This window comes from Streptopelia decaocto (genome assembly GCF_964273445.1).
Source record: "Streptopelia decaocto genome assembly, chromosome: 5".
NCBI classification, from domain to species: Eukaryota; Metazoa; Chordata; class Aves; order Columbiformes; family Columbidae; genus Streptopelia; species Streptopelia decaocto.
The window spans coordinates 38,819,849-38,845,311 of record NC_138659.1 but is presented as its reverse complement, the minus strand read 5'-3'; the positions used below and the strand labels follow the sequence as shown (position 1 = coordinate 38,845,311).

The 25,463-nt window shown below is 37.7% G+C and overlaps 1 protein-coding gene across 1 annotated transcript in view; it reads right to left on the bottom strand.

Moving 5' to 3' along the window:
* LOC309440492 (catenin alpha-3) overlaps window positions 1–25,463 on the bottom strand; it is a gene marked incomplete at its 5' end in the record, with an annotated part of 175,157 nt that overhangs the window by 138,445 nt on the left and 11,249 nt on the right. Inside the window, one exon of the mRNA XM_082054180.1 lies at window positions 12,397–12,489. Within this exon, the coding sequence (XP_081910306.1) occupies window positions 12,397–12,489 (93 nt within the window). The remainder of the gene's footprint in view (window positions 1–12,396; window positions 12,490–25,463) is intronic.

Here is a 25,463-nt window from a genome sequence, read left to right as displayed (position 1 = left end):
TACTTCATCCTCGCTTTCAGGCCTCAATGGCATGCTTTATTTGCTTTGCATGGCTGAGGCGCTCATCTCCAGGGGAGATGCATGGGTAACTACACAGGAAAATAAGATCTATCTATACAATAGTAAGTATATGGAAAATGGACTGTACTCAAACCTAGTTCCACACAGCTCTCGTGGACTCAGCCAAAATGGACTTTTAGAAGTACACGCACCAAAAGCGTAGCACTTGTGCATAGATGAGAAAGACTTAGCACCAATCTCTACTGCAGAAATGTAAAAAACATGCTCACAAGGTAAAGTCCAGATGGGGACTCTGCTTATTTGTTGCCTTCTCTAGTCACACCAAACTGAGAACAGTCTGTAAAGCTGGTGTTTCTGAAGAACTCCGAGATTTGTGGAAGACATTAAAGCTCACAAAGTTCTCTTAATCTGCATGCAGAGCTAATGTCTCCAAAATCTGATACATGATTGAGAATGCTGGCCCCAACATTAAACTCAAGTTCTTATGAAAAGGAACTATGTTGTGCCTTGATACTACAGGATCAGTAAATGTAGTTGAAAACTGCTACGTTCAACTGCAATCCTGCTTCCTGAAATACAATAATAGGTCCATACTTGCACCAAAGCAAAAGCTGATGGAAATTTAAAGTTTTGGCTGGGGCACAAAGTTTTGAGCTGAATGTAGACTAGAATTCCTCTGAAGCCAAAAGTAAAGAAATGGTCTCCAATTAGTTCTTCCTATGTATAGAATAGCATTCTCTACTATCATGTAAATCAACAGAAACTGAATTCAAAGCATCTGATTTGACCATAGTTTTGTTACGGGAAGATGCAACGTTCTAGTTCTGTATTTTTATACCTAAAGAAAACATAATGGATGGTCATGTTCAAGGTGAACAGTACATTAAGTGTGTCACTTGATCCTGTTACTCCTAGCGATCAGAATGCATGTCTTTTTTAAAAAAATCAAAACTATTTTGTGGATTTTTTTTCCCAACCTATTACTGAAATAATCATCTCATTTTAATTCACAAAAGGAATTATATTACTTAGGACAGTATCAATAAGGAATAAAACTGATATCCATCTATTTTTGATCTAAGAGATCCTAAGGCTTTTCTTCCTCCACTCAAAAATGATCAACTGAATGCCTAAAAAATCTTGCAGCTGGGATGGAATAACTACTTGTCATGATACAGTCTGGGAACCAGCTGGCTGAGGAGCAGCTCTCCTGGAAAAGGACCTGACATCTCACTGGACAACGCTTACGGGTAGATGCCAGGAGCATGCTCCAGAGACAATGAAGGATAACCGCATAGTGAGCTGAAAGGACAGGTAACACTTAACAAGATCACATCTAGAAAACTATGTGCAGTTTTGGGCCCTCTGATACACAACAAACACCAACAAAGTAGAGCAAAATCAGAAGGCCACCAAGGGGCTGGAGCTCTTACCCTGCAGAGAGGGAGAGAGAATTGAGCTTCTTCAGTCTGGGGAAAAAAAAGTGGCTTCAGAGGGACTTAAGACCAGTCCCTCAACACAAAGGAGATTAAAAAGACAACAGAGACAGATTCTTCCCAGCACAGTGGGAGGATATTGTGACAGTGATCAAAAACCGAGGGAGGCTCTGACGATAGAGAGCACAAAGACGCACAAGCGCGCTTTCACACAAGCTCAGTCAAGCAGTGGAACAGGTTGCCCAAAGAGTTGGTGCAGTCTCTGTCCTCAGCAATTTTCAAGACCTGACCGGTCAAAGTTTAGAAAATCCAGTTCGAAATTCAGCACTGAAACTGATCTAAGCAGAAGGATGGGCTACAGACATCCTAAAGTCCCTTTCAACCTGAATTATTCTATAATTCTGTTCTGTAATGCACAGTTACAGAATAATTATATGATACATTTTTAGTTACTAACATCGACTCCTTCTGTGGCAAGAGCAATTCACTTCTCAGGAATGCTCTATGACAAGTAATAAAAATTAAAGCAGATAATTATCAATAGATAATATCATGAATTGTGGATGGGTTTCTATTAGATGGAGATTTGTTACTGAACTAGCCAGGCCCAAAGGAATTTCAAGGCCACCTCAGAAAGCTGAAAACAGGACCTGCTGAGTGAGGCAGTTCTACAATAACGGGGCCTCAACAAGACGTAAATCAACGGACCTATCAGCAGTAAGACTCCAGTGTGTGGACAGCTCGTGAACATAGATGATATCCAATTAGCGAACGCATGCTTGGAGAATGGACGTGTGATCAGAGCACAGTTGCATATATAAGGAGGCTTGTTTCTGTAATAAATGGCTTCGCGTGATTCACATTGAATTGGAATGCTGAGTCCTTTATTCGTTCCAACAATAAATAGTATCTGCTGACACAAAAATTACTAGTGAAGAAGCCACAGAAACACACTGACAGTCTGCTAGTTTTCTTCTTTTAACACAAAATTCTGCAGAACTATTTCTGTCAAGTTGTGCCTTGTATTTCTCTCAAACAATTCAGTGGGGGAGTCTCAATATCCAGACATCCCCAAACTCCGTAAAAAGGCATCCACATTATGTACTAACCCAAAAAAAACAAACTTGCAAGAAAAAAAAACACACTATACTGATGAAAAGGCTCAGGGTTATATGACACTGTTGCTTTGTCATCTGCCATTGAAAGCCATTAAAATAACAAAGATATTCAAAACCCCTAACAATTTAAAAGCCTTGAAAGCTGGGCATCTTGTATATAAAATATTTAATCATAAAATATATTTCAGTCAATATAATTAAATAAAATTGAGATTGTATTGATAATGCAGCTCTAGACAATAGATAAATTCTACCCAAGGGAAAAGTGACTTCCAAGAGTAAATTAATTTCTTCCTATGTTTATTAATAAAATCAACTTTAATTGTTCGCAGAATTTACACAGTGATATCTATCCTCACTGAGAACACCTAAAAAGAGATGCAAAGTTAGGGAAGATCTTTTAATCATTATATCAAAAGTGACTCATCAGTGAAAAAGTGAGATTGTACTTCCACAAGAAAACTTCCTCTTCTGAAAACAGGCAAAGTTCCACCCACAGCTCACTGTTCTTTTTCCACAACATCCTGAAAAACTCTCTCAGCAGCATTACCAAGTACTGATAGTTATGAGGAGTTACGTGTACAGGTGGTATGATGGGATAAACAAATAACCCTAAGTTTTTATATTATATTCAGAAAACATTAAGACACCTATTGCTTCAGAGACTCAAAAATTCCAGCAAGAAATAATGATGCAATAACAAGAACATAGCAACTCCTAATATGCTAAATGCAATGGTTAATGTACTTTGGACAAATTATGATCCAACATAAAATTTCGAAGTCCTAATTGTAATCTCTATTTTGGCAAAACTAGCATTTCAGTAACTGTATGATTCTGCTTTCCCTCCTTTCCAACCATTTAAAGCGGGAAGAAAAAACTGCACTGCATCTAGTTGGTTTGACTACTTGGTAAGATTTCAGTTACATACTCATACACAAAGTGGAATACTGTACCTTAAAGAGAACAAAACAAATGTTATGTCACATCCCAGGTGTGCTACACTGAAGTACCTGCAAAGTGAAGCTGATATAACAACAGTTTCTTTGCACCATTGGTCAACAACTGTAGTCCCAAAGATTCTTGCCATTTCAAGGGGGTTGTGTTGGTGGGGTTGGGATTTTTCCCCCAGTGAAATATCTCCCATCAAGAGAGTTTCACTTCCTGGAATTCTCTCAAGCAAAATCCTCTGCAGCCAAACAAAAAAGAATTAAGATAATGGTACAAAATTAAAACAATATATTGTCGATACCTTAACAGGTATGCATGACACAAAGGTAAGCTAAGTATTTCCACATTTCCTCCTAGCTTTCATTTTGTGTCCTGTATTTCACATAAACAGTCTGTACAACCTCTGAGCAGAAAGAAGTAAAAAAAAAAAAAAACAAACCCAAAAACCACAAAAAAAAAAAAAAAAAAAAAAAAAAAACACACACAGACAGTGAGGACAAGTCAGGACACGTAATGAGAAATTCCAATCTCTGCTCCACCACCCAGGAAGGAATCTTAATCCCTTTTACTCTTAAAAACCATTTCTGAACGCAAGTGCAGAGACTCATAATGAAATTGGGTTCTCACACATTACTCATCATCCTGTAAAAGAGGAACTCAACACTCCCTAAATTTTATGTCACGCACCATCACATGACTACTTTTTTTCCCTCAGTTGTTGGTCCTATTTTTCTAGTGTCTTTAGTCCTTTAGTCTATTTTTCACATACAGAAACACCAGCAGAATATTGACATAAAATAGGATCAAGACAAGAGGAAAGCTGTTGCCTGCAACAGGAAGATGTACCATTAAGGAAAAGGGAAATGAGGTGATTCTGGAAGCATCACTCATTATTTATACATGCCATGATTTAGGTACTGCTAAAACAAGTGTCGGAAGAACGCAGTCCAGAAAAAATTCCTTATGACACCATCTCTCCCAGAAAGCTATGCGTGTACAGGTAGTAATTCCACCTTGGAGATACAAATCACAGCAGAGTCTGCATTCTTCAAAAATTTCAGTGATGCTACAGTAGAACACAAAGTTAGTACGACCGCAGTTCTTAATTTAACATTAATTTTGCATTTTCCCAGAAAATATACTGTCTCTTCAACTACTATCTTGAAACAGCCAAGCAGTCACAGCCAACATAAGACTTTCAGGGAAATCTAAAAGTAACACTGTTATTTTTCTCCCTTCAAACTGTTTATTGGAAAAGTTAATCCAAGGCAAACATGTCACTAAATCTATTTGAATAAAAGTATAAAGCATTAGACCTTCCAATACATCTTGGTAGCCTACAGCTGTAGGATTCCATAGTACCCCAACCAGCTAAAAATGCCACATGCTTTATAATCTCTTTCAAACAACAATTTCCACAAACAGCAAAAGGTAACATCCTACAACTATTAATATCATTAAATTATGCTAGAGCATACAGGAAAGGTTTTCTCCTTTGTATCATTTCCAGGCGTTGTCAGCCAGCCTAGAAACTGGAGCACAGCTAGTTTTGTACATGTTTCTTTTCTGCAAATTGCCCACCACACCAAGACTGCAGTGTTCTGATGGTGCAAAGGATCATTCATCTGTCGTGAGACGACATGGAGAATGCAAGACTGCCGCAGTAATTGTGCTCCGGAGATCCTGCTTTGCGAACCATCCTCTGCTACCATTTGACGTGGAGAATGCAAGATTGCCGGCAGGACCTCTTTGAGCACGACAGGCGGGCCGGCGAGAGTAATGAGTCTAATTCAATATGAATTTACCATCAATACCCTTTAATGAACTCTTAACAACACTGAATATCAATGTCCCCGAGACCACGTTTTTCCAAACCTTATATACTCTATACCCAAAAGGCCATGCGGCAAGCACAGGCTACGATTGGTTACACATGCAGTCATTCTTCCCCCCCCACGATGGTGATTAGCTGCAGTGCACTGTCCACATGCGCAGCAACGACGAGGGCACCCTCCTGCAGCCTGGGTCGAGGGCAGACCAGCTTCTGTTTACTTCCGCATGGTCCTAGTGCACCCCAGCCACCTCAAGCCCTGGCTTGTTCACAGCATATGGCCCAAAACTCTCCACATCCATCCACATAGGATCATATATTATTATGATACTTGAGGACTAGACTAATGATTTTTGCCATGCAATGTCTCCTGGTAGCTGGTAACAACAGCTATCTACTAATACTGAAAACAAACACTAACTTCTAACACCAAAACTGTGCCACTGTCAGCTCAACCTGGCATCAGTCTGAACTGCTACCAAAAGCAGTGGCCCGCTCTTCCTTTAGACTCCTTTCCCTCATTCCTTCCCCTGAGCCAGCAGCAGTGCTCACACATCCACACAGCAAACTACCTCAGGCAACTGACTTTAATTAAAATCAACCTCCTTGCTTGCTTCCCAGGTTAATTCTCAGCTGCATCAGCTTCCTGATCCAGATCGCTGAGGCACAGTATGACTGCTGCTGGTAGTCGCAAGGGAAAGAGACAGAAATAACAGCTTGAGAGTAGCAGGGGTGACCAAGTCACTAGCAGCAGCGATGACATATGCCACATTGAACTGGTTGTGGAACAAAGGTTTAAAAGAAGGAATTAAACATCAGAATGTTCAAGCAGACTACCATAGCTATCAAGGCTAATGACAATTCTTCATTACCTTCAGCAACATTGTGTGTGAACTTTGCAAACACAGTGAAAACCTACAAGCAAAATGTACCACTTTGCCAAAGTATCTTTTCTTTAGTTTTAGAAATACTATTATTAAGACATGACACATACTTTTAATTAATCTCTCAACTGAAAGGCTGAAGACAGTACTTAAGAAGATGTCTGATACTGTTAGATACTAAGATCTGTTTTATCTCTTTTAAAGCAGATGGTAGAGGACTCACTGATTTACCATGTTCTCCCGTTTACCTTCTGCCCTTGAACAGGACTGCTGTGTTTGAAGAAAATGGTATTAAGACAGATAAGAAGACAGTCCACACAGGCAGTTCAACCAAGAAAATGAAACAATTGTGGTTATTAAAGTGATACTGGTGAAGAGTTTTTATAATGCTAATAAATTCAGTGTCCCCCACCATTTAATGTACCAAAGCAAATAACAAAATGGATGATTTTCTCTCATGAAAAAGTAAATTATAGAAAATGTAAACTGCTAGCTTCAAAAATCCACAGCATCACAAAATATAATTAAACTCCAGTACCTGAAAAACGTAAGACATCAAAAGATACTGCCCACTTACTAGCTATCAAGTCTCATTTTTGTGAATGAGAAATTTCGTGTTTGTCCAATACAGCACCTACTTTCTAGAAAATTACACAGAGGCAAATAATATCCATCTATCTGTATCAACTTGAAAAGGCTAAACAATTTTAAGTGTAAATCAAAACACAGCTAAAAGGAAAGACTAAACTCCCCTGTTCAATTTTATAAGGGAAAAACATACCGATAAAATGTTTAATTTTGAGAAAAAATTCATAGGACATTCAAAGCTTGAGCAAAACTTATATGAAACCTAACAAAGTTCTGACCACAGTTTTAAGAAAGAATGCAGAGAACATGCAAGCCCTGCCTGGAAATCAGAGCTGCTCAGCTGGATATTGGTATGCGTGGAGCACGCAGCAGTAACTGCGAGGCTGCCAAAGACTTCTATGCAGCTTCGCAGCACACTGTAGGTGTAGTCAATGTACTCTGGAAGCAGACAGAATACCAGTGGCTTGCAGACTGGACTGGAGATGCGTTGCCTGGATCTCTCCTGCACACACACACAGGCCAAAAAACACCTCCGTTGCTCAGCTCCTGGTTCCACAGTATTTCTGAATTACTGATATACAGACCTCGTCACATAATCCTAAAAAACAGGCAACAGGCTTAATACTGTCTCCTAAGGAGATAGGTATGAAAACATCACTACAACAGTGCTGATATTACTAGAATTCAAAGAAAGGAAGGCTACAAGGGCTAGTTTCCTGCAAGGAGTCTCAGCACTTTTTGCCATTCTGCCTACTTGCAGGTACATTTGTCAACAGAGAAGCAGATCTCTAATATCAAAATACAGTCATCAGTTCCAGACAGTCATGTTAGCACTGAAAAAGCAAATGAATTATGCTGGACAAGCCAAATATAAAACATTAAATAGAGATGTCAGATCAGTATTTGAATGGCCTGGAAATGCGATGTGTATAAACATTCCCACTGATCAGCTCAGCAACTTGTTTACCCTAATTCCTCTCCATGTTACTGGGACTACCACACTGAATTATTTACAAACTCACACAGCCAAAAAATCAGCTTCTATCTATAGTGGTATTTTAATAGTCACATACCAAGCAATATTAAAAATAACAGCATATTAGGTTCCAAGCAGAAAGAAAAGAGAACACTGAGAAAAAGAGCTGTATCTTTCACAAATGTGCCAAGTATAATGCTCTTTTCATTAGTATTTTTCTTCTAAATATTGTGGGAGGAGAAAGAACAGTACATATAAAAATAAAAACAAACTGCAACAATGAACCCAAGACACTAAGTTTGCTAGAGCTCAGTGCTCAGGAAACACATGTCAATACATACCACATGTTTTCTGTCCCAGTCTATGGCCAGCAGGGATGCAGAACTGCAGTAGCTGTTTTCAGAGACTTTTGACTGTTGGCCATGTCTAAACTCCAATTTGGGAATCAGCCATTTTATTAAGAATTTACTAACAGTAGATTTTGTAGTGTGATTTTACTGAATGGTGTTAAATAGCATAATCGATGATTATGCTATTGTACTTGTAAGATGACAGACACATCATAGCAAAATGAACCCAGAAAAGTCATATAGCTAAAACAGGTCCTAATGCACTGCAAACCAAAATAATAATCAGTCTGATTTAGGGTCAAATACTAACAGGCCTGTTTTCAGGAAAAAAAAATAAATAAATAAAAACAGAACATTCATATTTTGTCCAAGAGTTTTTAGAGGGAAGATGAGTCTATACATGCTATTTTTATGCTATGAAATTTAAATGGAAGTGCTGGAAGTTCCCAAGACATTGTTCAAGAGGAGGAGCACACCAGAACACCTTGTGTCCTTTCCTAACATATTACAAAGACAAGGGTCACTCTCCCAAATCCCTCATGAAGTTGTGCAGGAGTTCTTGAGTGAAATGACATGATTTGAGCTCCCCTGTAAATAGCATTGAAAACAACAGAAATATTAAGTAGTTTCTTACATACTGACTAGTGAATTTAGGAGCCTAAAGAGAAGACAGACACTTCTAATGGAATCTGGATGAAGAAGAGCAAATTATGGGGCTCAGTGAAGCCAGTCCATGTGTCCTCGCTAATGAAGTTGGAGTGAAACAGTAAAGCGTTTTCGCTAGGAGGGAGTTCAGTTTCCTAAGCGTGGAATCTAACAGACAAACACTCTTTTAAAAGGAAAAAAAAAAAAAAAAAGAAACAAAAAAAACCTGGATCTTTCAACATAAATACTCTGTAATAATCTAATTCTCCCATTTTAAAAATTGTCAGAAATCTGGTGTGTATTGTCAGAAGTTTTTTGCAAGATCTCAAAAGTCTGTTTTCATGAGTCATCACTCCAAGTTGCCAGAGCCTAACCTCAACCATACTGCATTTCTCACTCTCTTTCATGTATCTAGAGAATTACAAATTTAGTAAGATCCTACCAAGCTTTTTGGCGTTTGTTACAGCTTTTTCCTCACACTTGAACTAGAAATATCATAGGAACAGGACTAACAAACTTATGCCTCTGTTACCAAGTATTTCAGCTTAACTTCTTGCATAGTATTTTGCTAAGCATCACAGGAACTGTCGGTACAAATGTGCAAAGTAAATGAGGGTGGGGGGAAAGAGAAGTATGGGCACTGAATGAACTACAGAAGACATTTCTACTGAATAAGGAGTAGGGTAAGAGAAAAAAGCAAACACAGATATCCATTTGCTGAATATTACAAACTCAATAAACCAAAATGAATAGGTAAGAGTACATGAAGCTTACCAACACTAAATAAGTTCTTTGTCAGTAAAAAGTTCTGAACAAGAACTGCAAAGCAGAAATGCTATGACAGGTACCAAACCCTGCCTACAACTGGGCACCCCACTATAGAACAGTTTTAAGATGAGAGACATCAAAGTATCATAGACGTTAAGAGAGCTAATACATCCAATACAAAACAAATAAATCAAAATCCTATCAAATCTCAAATATTAGTTTCCAAACTGAGACACTGCACATGCACCAGTGGTGAAACTGAAAGTCAAGACATGTTAGAAGCAGGCAGTTTGTTTTAAAAATAACATCTTCCTATTCATATTTTTCTGCAAAGTGTAGTCATCCAGGTAAAACAGAAGCCTCTACCGCCGTTAGACCAGCATGAGAGAGAAGACAGAACCGAAGGTCTGTTTGCATTAGTGCTCTTGGCACTCCCTGGCTTCCATTGCCTCAGGGAGGAAAAATGTCATTATCTCTCATTATGTGCATCACACCACCTCCACTGTGTGGTTTTCTGACAAACATGAATTTCAGAACACACACACACACACACCTTCAGCTCCCTCGGCTACTGTTCAATTTTGCTTCTCTGCTCCCTGCCAAGACCATGTTCTTAGCCCAGGTCAAGTCACCTATCTAAGGCCTTCAACTTATTGATTTAACATTAAATATTCTCAATATTATTTCTCAAGTATTCATGCAATTTCAGGAACAACAGGCATGTGTATTGTATTGGCTCTCGCATACGTGCCTAGCTTCTTTCATTTATTGAACAGACAAAATATTTGCTAATAACCTCTCCTGAGGAAAAAAAAAAATAGTCAGAGTTCAGAATCAAGCATCTACATTTTAACTAGAGTACAGTGTAATTAATATAACATAAGCATGTCTGTGAATTCTAATCATTAAAAGGCTCCTCCAGCATTTGCCAACTTTGTACCTGCCTTTTCCCCAGTGCTACGTGGGTAGTTTCGCTGGTCACATCTGCAGAACTCCTAAGAAAGACTCCAAGGTGTTTTCTGTAGGTCTTGTTTTCATTGCTCTTTTTTGGTTGGTGTGTTTAGGGGGGTATGGGGTTTTGTCATTTTTGTTTGTTTTAATTCAATCACTCCTGGTTTCAATCCAAATGACATGGTTCCCTTCAAGAAACATAGTTTTCAGAGCACGTAAATTCCCATTTTTTACTGTAAAGACTTATGAACATCGGGGAGTTCTACATGCAAATTTCCCCATTCCAAACTCTAATTGATATGCCCTACCGGGATCTTAAGAGATAATTATTTTCCCTGTGGAGGATTTTTAAATGATATGCCATAATCTGATTTACTGCAAAATGCAGAAGCCTTATTCTGCTATTTCTTACGTAGGTAAAATGCCAATTGCTTTTGCAATGAATTGTCCTTATCTACGAAAGCAGCAAATCCTGCACAATTAACATACCATTAACAGTAATATAATCTTATCATGTGCATACCACATTCTCTGTTTAGAAAGATCTATCATCATCAATTAATACGCCCTGTTTTACATCGAGGTCAAAAAAAACCTCCAAAACACACAGAACAAGAAACTTCCATTTTCCTATAGGAAATTAAAACCCTAACAACTTCAATGCCTATGGAGAAAAATCAATATTTTAGTCAAAATTAGATTTTAGGACTTTCTGGTATCAGATGCAATACTGGAAGTGTAGATTTTCCATTGAAACGCTACATCGGGATGCATAATAATGTATTATATAAAGGTACACTTTTACCCCAGAGAAACAAAGATGCTTGAAGAAGCTATTCATAAATTCTTCTTACAAGCCAGCAATCTTCTTACAAAACCGGTAACACATTAAATCAAATAGAGTGGGATGTGAAACACAGAACTGTAGAAGTTATAAAAATAGACATTGAAACGGAATGATTCAAGAGAAAACACTGATCTGTGATATTTTCAGAATATCAATCACATTTCCTTGATGAAAGTTCACTTTTCCCCAACTCCTGCATTTACTCAAGAGGCATAAAATGGACTTCTTAAGCTTGTAATTGAACATATTATTAATATTTGTTCTTCACCTTCTATTTCAACTACATTTAACATTCAAAGACACAAAAAGGTAAGAATACTTGGACCACTGTGTAAACCACAGTGTTTTTCAAAGAACTAATGATCTTGAAATTATGCAGCCTCGAGGCTCAAACAGATCAGATTCACGTACTCAGTAAAAACTTTGCTCTGAACAGATGTAACTGCAGAAGTTTTCATCCCACTATAATTCTGAACGTGACAGAGTGAATACACTTTTTATAAGATATTAAGTGCCAAAATTTATTTGTAGCTGTGCTGTTTTTCATGCATTTGTTTAATATAAAAGCGTTAATATAAAAAGCTTTTGAATTTATGATAATCAGAATTCGTACCTTGACATTCACATACATGAAAATCAAATCAAGTGGTAATAAGATTTCAAGTTAAAGGTCAACATATGTATTGCTTTCTAAGAGTAAAAATATCCTCAATTTTCCTATCATGTTACACTGTTCATTCAAACAGGTTTAATTTCAGAGCAGCATGTTTCTTCAATTGCAATTTTTACAGCTTTTTAAAATTCACAATCAATACAGATTATTAACAATTACTATGTTAACCACTAAGAAAAAATAAATTAATAGAGTATTTGCCCTAGATTTATCATTTGGTCTCCATTTACTACACTAAGCCATGCAAATGGAATGTGAATTTAGACTGAAGGAGCATGACTGAACATCTGTGTTGTGTGACAAACATATAGTGTATGCTCAGCGTGCTGTAATACGAATTAATTGAAAAAGTCATACCTGTGGACACAAAGTCTGTATATGACTAGCAGCCATTTGGACAATTTTCGTTCCATCTTCATTTGTTGACAATGAACAAGCAAGATTAGCAACCTTAAATAAAAAAACAAACAAACAGTTTTGTAAGCAAGTATCCATCAACAGACTCTCAAACTTGCCAAAAACGTCTCTGCTATAAAGCCTTCATTATTTCGGGAAAACCATTTGTCAAAGAACAGCAGTGAACAAGGAAAAAAGAAAAAAGGAGATTGGGAAAAGGGTGACAGTATTGAGAAATCTCATGACCTCTCCCCACTTTAGGTTCAGTACATAATAGCCACAGACTGGTGTCTAGATAACAGCAGGACATTTCAAAGTAAGATCCTAAGGCTGCAGCTTGACTGCGTGTGGCCATGCCTGTTAATGTTTCAGAGCCCTTTAAACCATGTCCAGTTTCTTAATTTTATTTTTAAACTCACTTTTAAGACCTTCAAGATCAAATAGCACTTGTCATGATTTGTGGTAATGAAATACAGAATGATTTATGCCCTGAGATACCCACAGATCATTACTTTAATTAGTGGTACTATTTGCTACTGAAATAGTTCTATCAGTGCAACTTACATGGAAAATGTATAAGGAAACTTGAAATCTATGAAAGAACGAGTCTGTTGTCTATTTTTATTTTACTATACACCACGGAGATACAGCTTCCTTTATAGGAAAAGAGCTCTTCTGTGATGCTCCACAGTTCAACAAGTTTGAAGAGAGGAAGGAAGATGATCACTCACTTCAGCTCACTGCAGCTCAACGTCAACAGGCTGTAACAGGCTTGACAAAGGCACAAAAGGGGTTGGGATACTGGGATCCAGTACATCTTTTAATCTTACTGAAGTCATATGAGGTCCTTAAGCAAACTACTACACACTTGTTAGTCTTCACTGCCTTCACTGAAGTAGCTGTATTACATATATACCACTCTAATGTGTCCTGGTTTTGTTAAAAAACAAATTTCTCTTTTAGTGAATTTGCCTGTCAGATAAAACCTTCATATTATCTGCATTTTCCTGGAGAACCAGATACATGTTTTGGTGAACACAGCAATGGAATGTGAAGTTATTGATAAGCATGGATGGACATCTCGCGAGAGGGGCAATGAGAAACAGGTGACCAAGAAACTGACCAACTGTGTATAACATTCTATTCACATGAATACTTCATATAAAAGTGGGAGATCACGAGGATCTCATCCCTTCCTTTTTCCCTTTTGCTTATGGCCGACATTAGGAGAGGACCTTGCGAGTCGTCCCTGCGAACTGAAGCCTAGTGAGAGACTGAATCCAGCTCCGGTTGGCTGCAGAGTCCAATCCAGGACTCAAGGTGCCGGCTCTGCAGTTGCTGAGACTTCCAAGATTGGTTTTGCATATTTTGTATTATTTTCTCTATTCTTATCAGTAGCATTAGTAAAACATTTTTAATTTTTCCATCTCTCTTCTCTCTGTCCTTCTTTTCCTCCCGATCGCCCATCCTTAGTGGGAAGTGGGGGGGGGGGGGGCGCGCAGCAAAAGGAGGAAGTGGTGGGGAGAGGAGGTTAACAATACATCTGCCAGGGTTTTATTGTCACCCTGCAATCAAAACCCTTGACAAATGTTAATGTATATCAACAACTGTCAGAGAAACCGACCTCAGTATCACTGCAAATACCAACACAGATACAAACATAGATAGGCACAGCTAATCTGCAATTATTCAAAACTCATACAACGAGTTCTACAGTCCAGCTGCTGCAAAACAAAAGCAAATCTTAATTTATCAACATTTTAGGAAACTATTTCTAACAAAGAATAATCGTTCAATGATGATCTATTACTAAAGGCTTTTATTGTTCTTATTAATTGACTAAAATAATAACAAGGAGTTAGCACATAGCCAAATTACTTCCTTTTCCTATCCAAAATTAACAAGAGACTAAGACACTTTCAGAAGAGGATGAGGGCTAGAATGCATGGCCTTCTGTGTACACCTGTGCCTACACACAAATCAGTCTAGCCTGAGTACTCCAGTACAACTTACTGGTTCTCCACCAGTGTGATGTGTTAACTTGAACACATAAAAAGTAAGGGTAAAGACCAAAGAAACCCAATTTTCATAGATGTATTCTCTTTTATTTGACGCCAACTCCCATGCGTTTCGTTTTTTTCCTAATATTTGAGAAAAATAGTTTTTGATCCTGCGCTTCCCCTCCTGACTCTTCAGCTCTAAGTTACCTACAGATGCTTTGGTATCATCATAATACAACTCCAAAAGACGCTATTATCTCCTTTCCAAAAAAAATTAGTTCCTTTTCTTTGTGTTGAAGGTCGGGTTTTTTCCCATATTGGTTACAACAACAAATTCACATTGGTTATGACTATTTTAATTTATTTGCCTCAGTCAGTGAGCTGCTTGTGTATCCCAAATGTAACACTGCTTTCATTCACACTCCATTAATATACCATCATATACAAAAAGCATTCTACAAGACTCAGTGCAAATATTATTGATCTATTTTTAAAGAGCTCCCCAATGTCTAAAGCAGTAACATTTCAAAGATTTAAACAAAAAACAAAACCAAAACAAAACATAAAAAACACACACAACCACAATAACAAGCCATTCCACCAGGACAAAATAAACTCTTGTCAGCAGCTTTTTCTCTTTGCCATGCAGTTCCTCATGTTTTCCAACTTCATTTCACAGTCCCCAGAAAAAACTTTAATTTCTTGGGATGCCCTGCAAATGTGCGATACTTAACTCCTGTTTATTGTTAAGAACAGTTTTAAGATTGAGTTCTCTGCTTTAAGCAATATATGTTTTGTCCCCATCTTGATGGGCAAGGCAGATACAGAAACAGCTTAAGACAATTTGTTATCCTGTTTCCCACTGGCCGAAATGCCTTGGTACAAATCCAGTCCTTGACATAGATTGTGTCATAGAATCACAGAATAATAATTTAGGTTGGAAGACGTTTCCAGAGGTCACACAGTCCAAAACCCCTGCTCAAAATATAAGAGTGAACTCTATACCGATCTGTGTCAATGGCTCTGTGTAGCACATCAGCACCCAGGGACAAATTATGTATGTTACCAGATGATGTCAAAGATTAGAAAGGTAAAAAAGTGTGGCTCTTCTCCGACAAAACATGCTGAGGTTGGGGACAATCTCTTAATCCACAAGTATTCTATTTTATTTTAAGTAAACATACATGAGGGTTTTTAATATATATAGAAAAAAAAAAAAAAAACTGTTTCTGATCTTACGCTTCTCCTGATTCTTCAGCTCTAAGTATTCCTTGGTGATGGCACAATTCATTACAGTATTCTCAAAAGACTAGCAGTAAGCTAAGGATATAAGCATTAGGAATTTATGTTAATCCCCTTTGCAACCATAACCATCATTATAACCGTCATTATTATTTACATTAGATGTCTTTTAAAAATCAATTAAGAAAGTAGTATTCGGCTACTTTAGAGTAAATATATGTATCTCTCCATATATATATATATACACACAGACACACGCACACATATATATATGTATATCTCGATTTCTGCTAAGTAGTTGGAATTCATACTACGGTGCTATACCAACACTGTATTTAGTCCTTTGCCTTACATTTTGGTTGATACTAGCAAATCTTTTGTTTCCATTAGAGAACGGCTAGAATTTTCTTCTTCTGGCATATTTCGGTGGCATCACTTTTCTACATGTAGTTTAGAAAAGGATTTTCTATCATATCAATCTCAGTAGGTGATCAGACTCTCAGTAGGTGATTACACTAACATCTGTTCCACCCAAAAGACAATCCAGATTCCAATACATCATTAGCATGGTCTCAAGCATCGGTAACTGTCTCCTGAAGAGACCTCCTTAACACAAACACAAATCAAATAAATCAAATGGAAAGAGGCAAAGGGCAGGGAAGCAGGGGCAGGCATGTGATTTTTCCAAGTATAGGGCAGGATATATGAGAACATGAAGTTTCTTTTGAGTAGTCACAGTTCAGAAGATACTTTATTTGTAGGAGTTGAGAGTAACTGGATACTTAACTGGGGAATAACATTTTAACTGCAGCATTACAGCAGTCAACATCACTTTTGATATAACTTAGATACTATATGTGAATTTATTTTAACTGTTAGTCTGCTCTCATCCAACTATAAATGAAAAAAGGTATTCATATATTTTGGGTTCTAATTTTTCAGTATACTGAACTATCTTCTACAAGTTTATTACATGTTCTTGGCTTCTACCACTAGGCTTTATCCATTAAGTCTTGAGAAGTGTTTTCAGGAAAATTACTATTCATACACAAAAATGTCATGGAAAAACTAGGAAGGTCAACAATAAAAAATAGTGCTTTTTGAGGAAAAGACTACACTGATGTATGTATGTCTCCTAGTCATTGCTGCAATTTTATATGCATTTATTATTACTATGTGCATTTTTATGAGCTGAATAAAACTTACATAGACTAGAATATCTGTTTACAGTGAAAAAACGTATTCCTGTGGACTGAAAACTTACCTCCAGAAGGCAATAATGTAATTTCACGATGTTGCTTGTTGGCTGACCCATTTTCTACCATAAAACTTAACTTCTTTCCAGATCAAGTCAAATAGTAATACTGAGCTATTTATAAGCTGCTACCAGAGATTATATGGGGTTTTTTGCATTGTTATGAAATACTTTAGGACACTTCAGGTCAAAAGTTACACTGTTACTTTAATTTTTAGTATTTTTACTTTTGTGGGAATAAAGTTAGAAACTATATTCAACAATGCATTTATTATATTGCTTTCCCCCACCTTTTCGGTTTTCATCTTCCACTTTTCCAAAAAGGTGCTTGAATCTGTGTGTTTAAGTACTGTGGGGCACTATAGATCTCTCAGTCATCTTTCGGTTTCTTTTGCACTTCATTTTGCACATCTCCCACTTTCTGCAGAACTGAATGACATCGTACTCCATTAATGCCATAATCACTACTGATTCGACAAAATTATGTCTACCTTGTACACTGGAGGCTTAGCACTGCTCCTGTTCGACTGTAACCAGCCGCCCTGTTAACGTAAGAAACCCTTCAGAGTATAATGTAACTTCAAATGTGTTCTGTAATGTTACTTGTCAAGCATGCTCAAGATTCTATTTCCGTAATTAATTAAGAAACGGTATTCGAATACCAACTGACTAGATTGTTCTCTGTCCTTTAACCAACATAAGCCTAGACTAACCCACTGCAACCACTTTATTTCAAGTACCACACGCCCAGACAAGTCCTCGCTCATACATGTTCATTCAAGAGCTTGTTTCGTTAAACTGGACCTCAACCAAAACAAAAATGGGAAATAAATGAAACAAATGCAGTACTCCGAGGCAAAGATCACATCTGTGTAAGGGAGAATTCCACACAGTAACATTTCAGAAATACTTTCCTTGGCTTGATGCACTGCCATATTAAGGTTTCTCTCACTGCTCTGGGTCACAGTAAACACATCTGAAGAACAAAGTTAAAGATTCCCTCTCTAGACCTCAGTGTGCAGAACCCTGGTTACAACCAAATAAAATATATTGTATTTGGATTACATCTGTGCTCTGGCAAACGAAGGTAGCTGAAGAGATCACTAAACAGAAACTGTCTACGCGTATGACCTGTGTCTCAATTACAGTTTCCTAAAAAATGTACCATCCCTATCAGCACCAAACTTTAATGTGGTGGAATAACCACAAATTGACCTGAAGAAAGGTCCTTCTGTGGGCAGGTGAAACAGCAGGTGAAAGAGCTAAATGTAAACTACTTTAGGAAACCTCTCCCTTAGCACCATTTGCTGAAATGCCAGCAACAGAGGGCTTTCCAGCAGTACCACACAAGTACGGAAATACAAAGAAAACTACCTCAAAAGGAGATGGAAACAAGTGAATAAAACTCATTTTATTGCCTTGTCCCTACCTTGTTCTTCGTGAAGACAGAAAAAAATGACAAAAAATATTTTTGTAGTAGACAGAAATGCTGCATGTTATACTAAACCAGGAGAAAGCATGGTTTTCAAAGGAGAAAGTGACTATCCAATTTTATAATGATGTAACCAATAATCAACATTTTGATTTTCCTTATCTCAGCTTGACAACAAACATGGCAAATAAGAAAGCAGTTAGCCATGAAGCAAGAAAAAAGGCCATCAATAGTGCAAAGAACTAGTCAATGCCTTACAGTACCTAAGAACTCACTGCCAGAATATGGAGTCCTTGACAGAACTGGGCACCACACACACAGATGTGCTTTAAACAGCTTAGTCAGCTGGGGTCCACTGTCTGGCACCAGCAGGACACAACAAACATCTATCACCAGTGAGGGCCAGTAAGGATCAAGGTGGATCAACCAGTTCTCAAAACAAACACAACATCTCAAATTCCAAACTGTATTTTCCAGTTTTTAAGCAAAATATCATTTTATGAGAAGCAATATTCTGCCTATTCAACCCCCCCATCAACTAATCTTTTTGTATCTTCTTAAGTGTGTCAGCGTAAAATTTCTAAATATCTCCTTCTGAATGAACATTTTTTTCCTTTCCTCCCTACATGAAACCTTTTATCTCCAGCACCTAAATAATAAAGAGGCAATAAACAACAGATAAACTGTTGTCAGAATACTCAAGATTTCAGGCTCTTTTACTCTGTAAAACAAAGGTAAGATCCAAACATATGCAAGAATACACTCTCATTTTTCTTCTTATTACTCATTATTCAAATATTCCACAAAACAATATTATCCTTGTTTTAAGATTATTCTGTTAGACTAAATAACAAATGGTTTTGTCATACAAATATCCAAGCGTACTCAGGCGACCTTTGTTTTCCCCCGCCACAATACCTTAGACTCTTCCTGTTGTTATAATCAAAATCTTCTCCTCTTTGCCTCTGACTGGTTAACTGAGATAGAAATCAATCCAAGAAGATAAAGCATACTTCCTTCAAGATGCATACACCCTCTATTATTTAAATCAGCATGAGTTAAGACACAGTATGCTAACCAAATGAAAGATCACACCTCTCACTTAGCACTTAATAAATATTAGTGGAGCAGAAGAGGAAACAGACTTCTTTCCAGCAGTGTATTCACTTAGTTACAATACCAGAAAGAATTCTCCTATCTTTCATTTCAATATAAATTGTTTTCAATACCTTGAAGAAGTAGGACATTAGACAAATAAAACATTATATGAATTTTTTTTAATGAGAAACAAAACCACAGTTCAAGTGCCAGTTCTTAAAAGAGTTCAAAATTGGATACTTATCATTTTACAAAAACAGCTATGCCTTAAGCACACTGTTATGATGCAACACCTGAGTTAGTTTAACATGCTACAGACTTATATTTTTATAAATAAAAGGTCCATCATACTAAGCAGAAATTAATTGAAAATACATGAAAAACAGAATTCATCTCTGCGAAGTTGCAGAAACAACCACTCAGAAATATAATAATTACTGTACCACAAATACTTACATGAGGGGGGAAGGACAACCCACCAACAAACCCACAGATAATCAAAGGAAATGAAAGATCAGTGCACCAAAACATACCTTCAGAATTTAATCTATCTCGGGATAAGCCTTTCACAGAACTTTCACCTTCACTGAAAGTACAGCAATTCATTCTACATCTAACATTAATACCAATCACCTTCAGATATTTATTTAGTATACAGCAGTACACATTTCTGGAATAGGTATTTTTTGCATTAAGAAGCAGTTCATCCATGTTCTACTTCATTTCCAACTATCATTAACTACTGGAATAGAATTGTAGATATACACGGTGGTTGTGAACTTATAGGCAAACCTAGGATGAGAATAATAGAGGAGTCAACAATAACATCTTGAGGGTTAACTACAGCTGAATTAAGTTTGACATGCAGAATGTTAATGCACATTACCTAGGATCATAAATGAACTCTCCAGCAACAAAAGAAACACTTTCTTCTCCGTAGCAAAAAAGAAACAAGACAAGGAGATACAAACATACACTTACTCTGTAACACAAATTCAATTCACTGTATTACCAGAAGTAAAGTAGCTCACATGGCCATACAAACTTTTATATTAATTACCATACATCCACCATTAACAGTACCTACTTTATTCTCTGCAGGACACAGTACTGTCTTGCAAATTGTCCATGACAAATTTAAAAATTAAAAAAAAAAAAAAAGTGAAACTGTTTATGCTCTAAAACTTACTACAGAATTCAGCATGTCCCATTTCCCTTAAAAAAATGTCTTGAGACCAAACAAAATTTCATGATGATGGGTTGTCCCTTTGTTCACAAGGCTAAGAGCAAAAGGACTTCCTTAGACCCTTATGCCTGAAATCAGTACAGCAACTTTGTATTACTTTGTATTTCCTTGCAAACTACTCAAGTTCAATGATAGTAGCAACAACCAAAGGACTACTAAAACATACCAATGTATAAGACCAGATTCTACTTTCACTGACATGTGAAAATCCTAAATACTGTCACTGAAATTGGTTAAGGTTTGCACAAAAAGGTGTCACTGACTTTCCAGAAACACACTGCTTTATGCTCTAGTTATTTAATTTCACCAAATCAGTACCACAAAATAAACACACAAAACCATTCAACCATGGATACCAGCATACACTTAGTAAACTGGGACATCACAGTATTAAGGCAGTATTTTTAATTATTAACGGTACAAATTGATTAGTAGTATAATGAAAATCCAAATTAAATTATTGATGGAATAAATAAGTAACAAAAATGGAAAATAGTATAAAGCTGCTTATCTTTTCATAATGCATAACAAGGATTACACCTGAAACTTCAGACTTTCTTACTGCCAACCCTGACAAGACTTCACCTCAAAAGGGAAAAAAAAGTTATATCATAGAAGTAAACTTCCTGATATCCATGTAAAAGTGCAGCGGAAGGTGCTACAGCCCTCCAGAAACCGGGGGGTAGGGGGAAGAAAAAGTGTCATCCAAACTTTTTCAAGATTCAGCTTGTGGCAATATCTGAATCCTAACACTCTGAAAGGCTCCCCAGACCAAGTACAAGGTCCATCTCCCAGTTTAAAATATGAGATTTATTGAAGAAAACAGACCAGAGCCTAAGGCACCTTACGTTATACACAACCATGAGCTCCTCCTACCTCACACAAATAAACACATCAAATGACTTTGAAGAATTCTTTTCAAATATTGCTTTTTTCAGCAAGAAAAAGCATCTCATTTCAGAACTTGCCTTAAGTCTCTCAGTACTATTGGAATCTCTCTCCAGTCTGACTTTTCCTCTCTCCAACCTTTGGGACAGGAGAGCACCACCTGAGTGCTAAATGGCATGCAGTCCTCACAGCACATTTGCACATAGAAAAAAAAGATAAATAAATATTTTCAGAAAAACTTTTGGCTTTACACTTTACAATTAACTGGATGACTCATTTTTTCCTCCAGGCTCTCCAACAGTTGAAATGTTGACAACGGCTTTTTCCTGAAAGTAACTCAAAGAAACCCTCATAGAGAAGACAACTTTAATGATTACCAGAAAGCAAGGTACAGCCTTTCATACGGCCTCATTCAAGACAGGAAACAATCACAGAACATATGCATAAATTATCTGCCATAAAGAAAAAATGCCTTCATTTCACAGTTACACAGGATACAATCTACCTTCATGTTTCCAGTATTGCTACAAAGATCTTCAGTCTATTTTCATCCTGCTTCCACTCAACAGGATTTGAAAACATAACACCCAGAGAAGGACACCTTCACCAGGCAATCGCCAAAAAGCCTTAAAGGTAAGTATAATGCATAACAATTAAGTAAAAATACTGACCAAAACACTAAACTGAAAGCTTGATGTTGCTTAAATGCAGTCTTCACGCAAAAAAAGTCAAACATTCTGACTGAAAAAACTGAAAATTTAGCAATCCTGGAAAAAACGTACTTAACATATTGTTTTCTATTGTTGCCTCAAAGACTGGTATTTTAGATTTTAGGCTGCAGAAATACAGGTCTTGAAACAACAACCATTGAGCTTGCTGCTTGCAAAAGGTAAACACCACCTTTCAACATCAACGACTTGATGAGGAAGAAAACCACAGATATTACCAGATTTTAGCGGCCTGACCTGCCCTGGGCCTCGCGCTGCCCGCCCGGTTTTCCCCTCAGCCCCCAGCAGCTCGGCCCTCACAGGAGCCCCGGCTGGGAACGGGAGAACCCTCCTTACCGAAGACGAAATTATATGCTTGGCAATCAACGTTAAAAGCTCGATAAAGAAATGCTGCAACCCAACTCACCCGCTCCAGGCAGGCAGACCCACCAGCATGGGCCCCACCACGCCACAAAGACAAGGCGGCTACCGAACCTTCCAGAAAGGGCGGGGCGTTGCTAGGGGCGGGGCGTTGCCGGGGGGGTCCACGTGAGTCCTCGTTCCCGTGGCCGGAAAGCTTAAAAGAGCCTTTACATTGCGAAAGTAGCTGTTAAACACCCTGATTTCCTGCTGTCGATGGTTTTGTTTTCTTCCCGCTGAATATTAACCATACGGAACAGGCAGGAGGTCTGGGTGTGTCCTAACTTCCAATACTGAAGCAAATTGAAATTTTAAATTAAAATTTAAAGCTGTGAACGTGCTTAGGAAGCTTTTTATTAAATACTCAAGCCAATTGTGTTTACAGTAGCTATAAAACAAGCTGTATTTCACTCAGTGAAGTACACACCTATGTATACTAAATAACTAAGTTGTCTGTAAACCAAAATAAATGTTTTACTGCTCCAGTGGTAAAAATCTAATCAGTGCCACAGGCATGCAGTATATTCTTATGGATTACATTATGTCATTACTGCATTACAGTATATTCTTAGGCATTTACTATAGCCCACATTGCAAATATCTTACAAAAATATACTGAAATTATCTCATTCATTTTTACCCTTTCTTTATCCCCTAAATGAATATCTAAGTAATTTTCCCCAGGTTTATTAGTTTTCCCTCTCCTCTTTGTGAATGGTGTCATGAGCTGTGTTCCCGCAGCTGCTGTGCAAGCCATCTACAGACAGCGATTCCAATCACACTGGAGCTGGAGGTAGTCTCCTAGCTACTGCAGTTTATATGGGAATAAATGCTGTACTAACATAAAATGTTCCTGTGCCAGTGGAAGTCTCTATTTCATGTTAATTGAGTTTAAAGGTCCATAAAGCATTTTATAAGTAATACTTGACTCATTTTTGCAATGTGATCTCTGGTCTAGGAAAGGTAAAATTGGTCACAAAGGAAAACACTAAAACCGTTTATAAGCCTTGCGACCAAAATGTACATATAAAATCATCCAGATTTCCAAACTGCAGATTGCAATGCAGTCTGAGGCATTGTGTGGGCTCACCCTTAAGTGTGTGCATAGAATTCAAAGCGTTGGATTGTGATCCTGCTAAATTCACCGACAAAACACCTGTAGAGACTGTATCTTGTTTACAGTATGCTGGCCTCGAAATAAGGCAACCGAATTCACTGTTCAGCACCATAAAGCAACGCACAGATGAAGCAATCCTAACGCAGTGAACATCCGTCCAACAACAACAGAGTAAGAGATGTGGGGCTTACTAACATGTTTCAAAGGAAACAAATCTCTGTGCAAGGAAGTTTAGAATAACTTATAAATGATTCCTAATCAAGGGCTAACAGGGTACATGTTAATTAAGCTGAAACTGCAAATGGTGATCTGAACTTCCCATCGCAAAAGTACATGGGATATGGCTACTACTGTCCCTCTGTCCCTTCACTGGACCGGCTGGGTAAAAACTTTAACTCTGTCCTACTGAGTCTACCGAGGAGGCTCCTGCCGTCTAGCAAGACCAGCCTGTATATTTCAGAAAAAGAAAGAAAAGAAAGATTTAGAAATTCGTCACGAACTCAGTATTTTGAATTCTAAGCTAACAGTTACTAAAAAGCAATTTAATATAATGATGTTAAAATGTGAGCAATGCCATCTCCTTGGAAGTAACTATGTTACATTATGGCACATTGCTTGAGTTTGTTGTTCAGTTTCTTTTAAAGAGTTTCAGCAGAGGATGAATTACACCAAAGGGAAATACCTAGCAGTATGTGCCTTTTGTCTCAGCCAAGCTCTCAAAAAAACCCCCTACCCAACTTCCTCCTTAAACAAAGATCACTTGCTTTCCTCGTGATCAGAAATTCTAGTCCATGACTTCCCACAGTAGGTTTTCTGGATCATTTCCTTGCCTTTTTTTTGTTGTTGTTATTTTTTGGAGGCGAGTTCAGCAACTATTATTTATGCTGTTAAGTCTACATTATGCAAGGATTTGTTCTACTTCTTGTTTTCTTGCCTCAAATATAGGATATTAGATAGCCTAGGTATGGTGCACAAACTGCATTTCCAAATAAAACTTTTCTCAGCTATTTTAATATATTAAAAGAATTCTCATTACCAAATACAGCAAAAAGCATCACCCTGGCAGTGGGGGGGAAATACTCATTCAAAAGTCATTTGATAGTGGTAAAATAACTAGATTCCTAGAGAAGTGAGTAAATCAAACAAGCAAACATGCTACCTGATCCTCTAGAAAATAATCTTAAAAATCACAGAATGCTTTGTTTTGGAAGGGATCATCTAGTCCAATCCCCCTGCAATACGCAGGAGACCTTTCAATTAGATCAGGTTGCTCAAAGCCCCGTCCAGCCTGGCCTTGAATATTTCCAGGGACGGGGCACCCACAGCTGCCCTGGGCAGCCTGTTCCAGTGCCTCTCCATGCTCATCGTTTAAAAAAAAAAATCTTCCTTACATTTAATCTACATCTACCCTCTTTCCATTTACAGCCATTACCCCTTGTCCTACCACTACAGGCCCTGTTAAAAAACAATTTATCTCCATCTTTTTTATAAGCCCCCTTGAAGTACTGAAAGGCCACAATAAATTCCCTCCGGAGCTTCTCTTCTCCAGGCTGAACACCCCAGCTCTCTCAGCCTGTCCTCCCAGCAGAGCTGTTCCAGCCTCAGATCATTTTTGTGACCTCC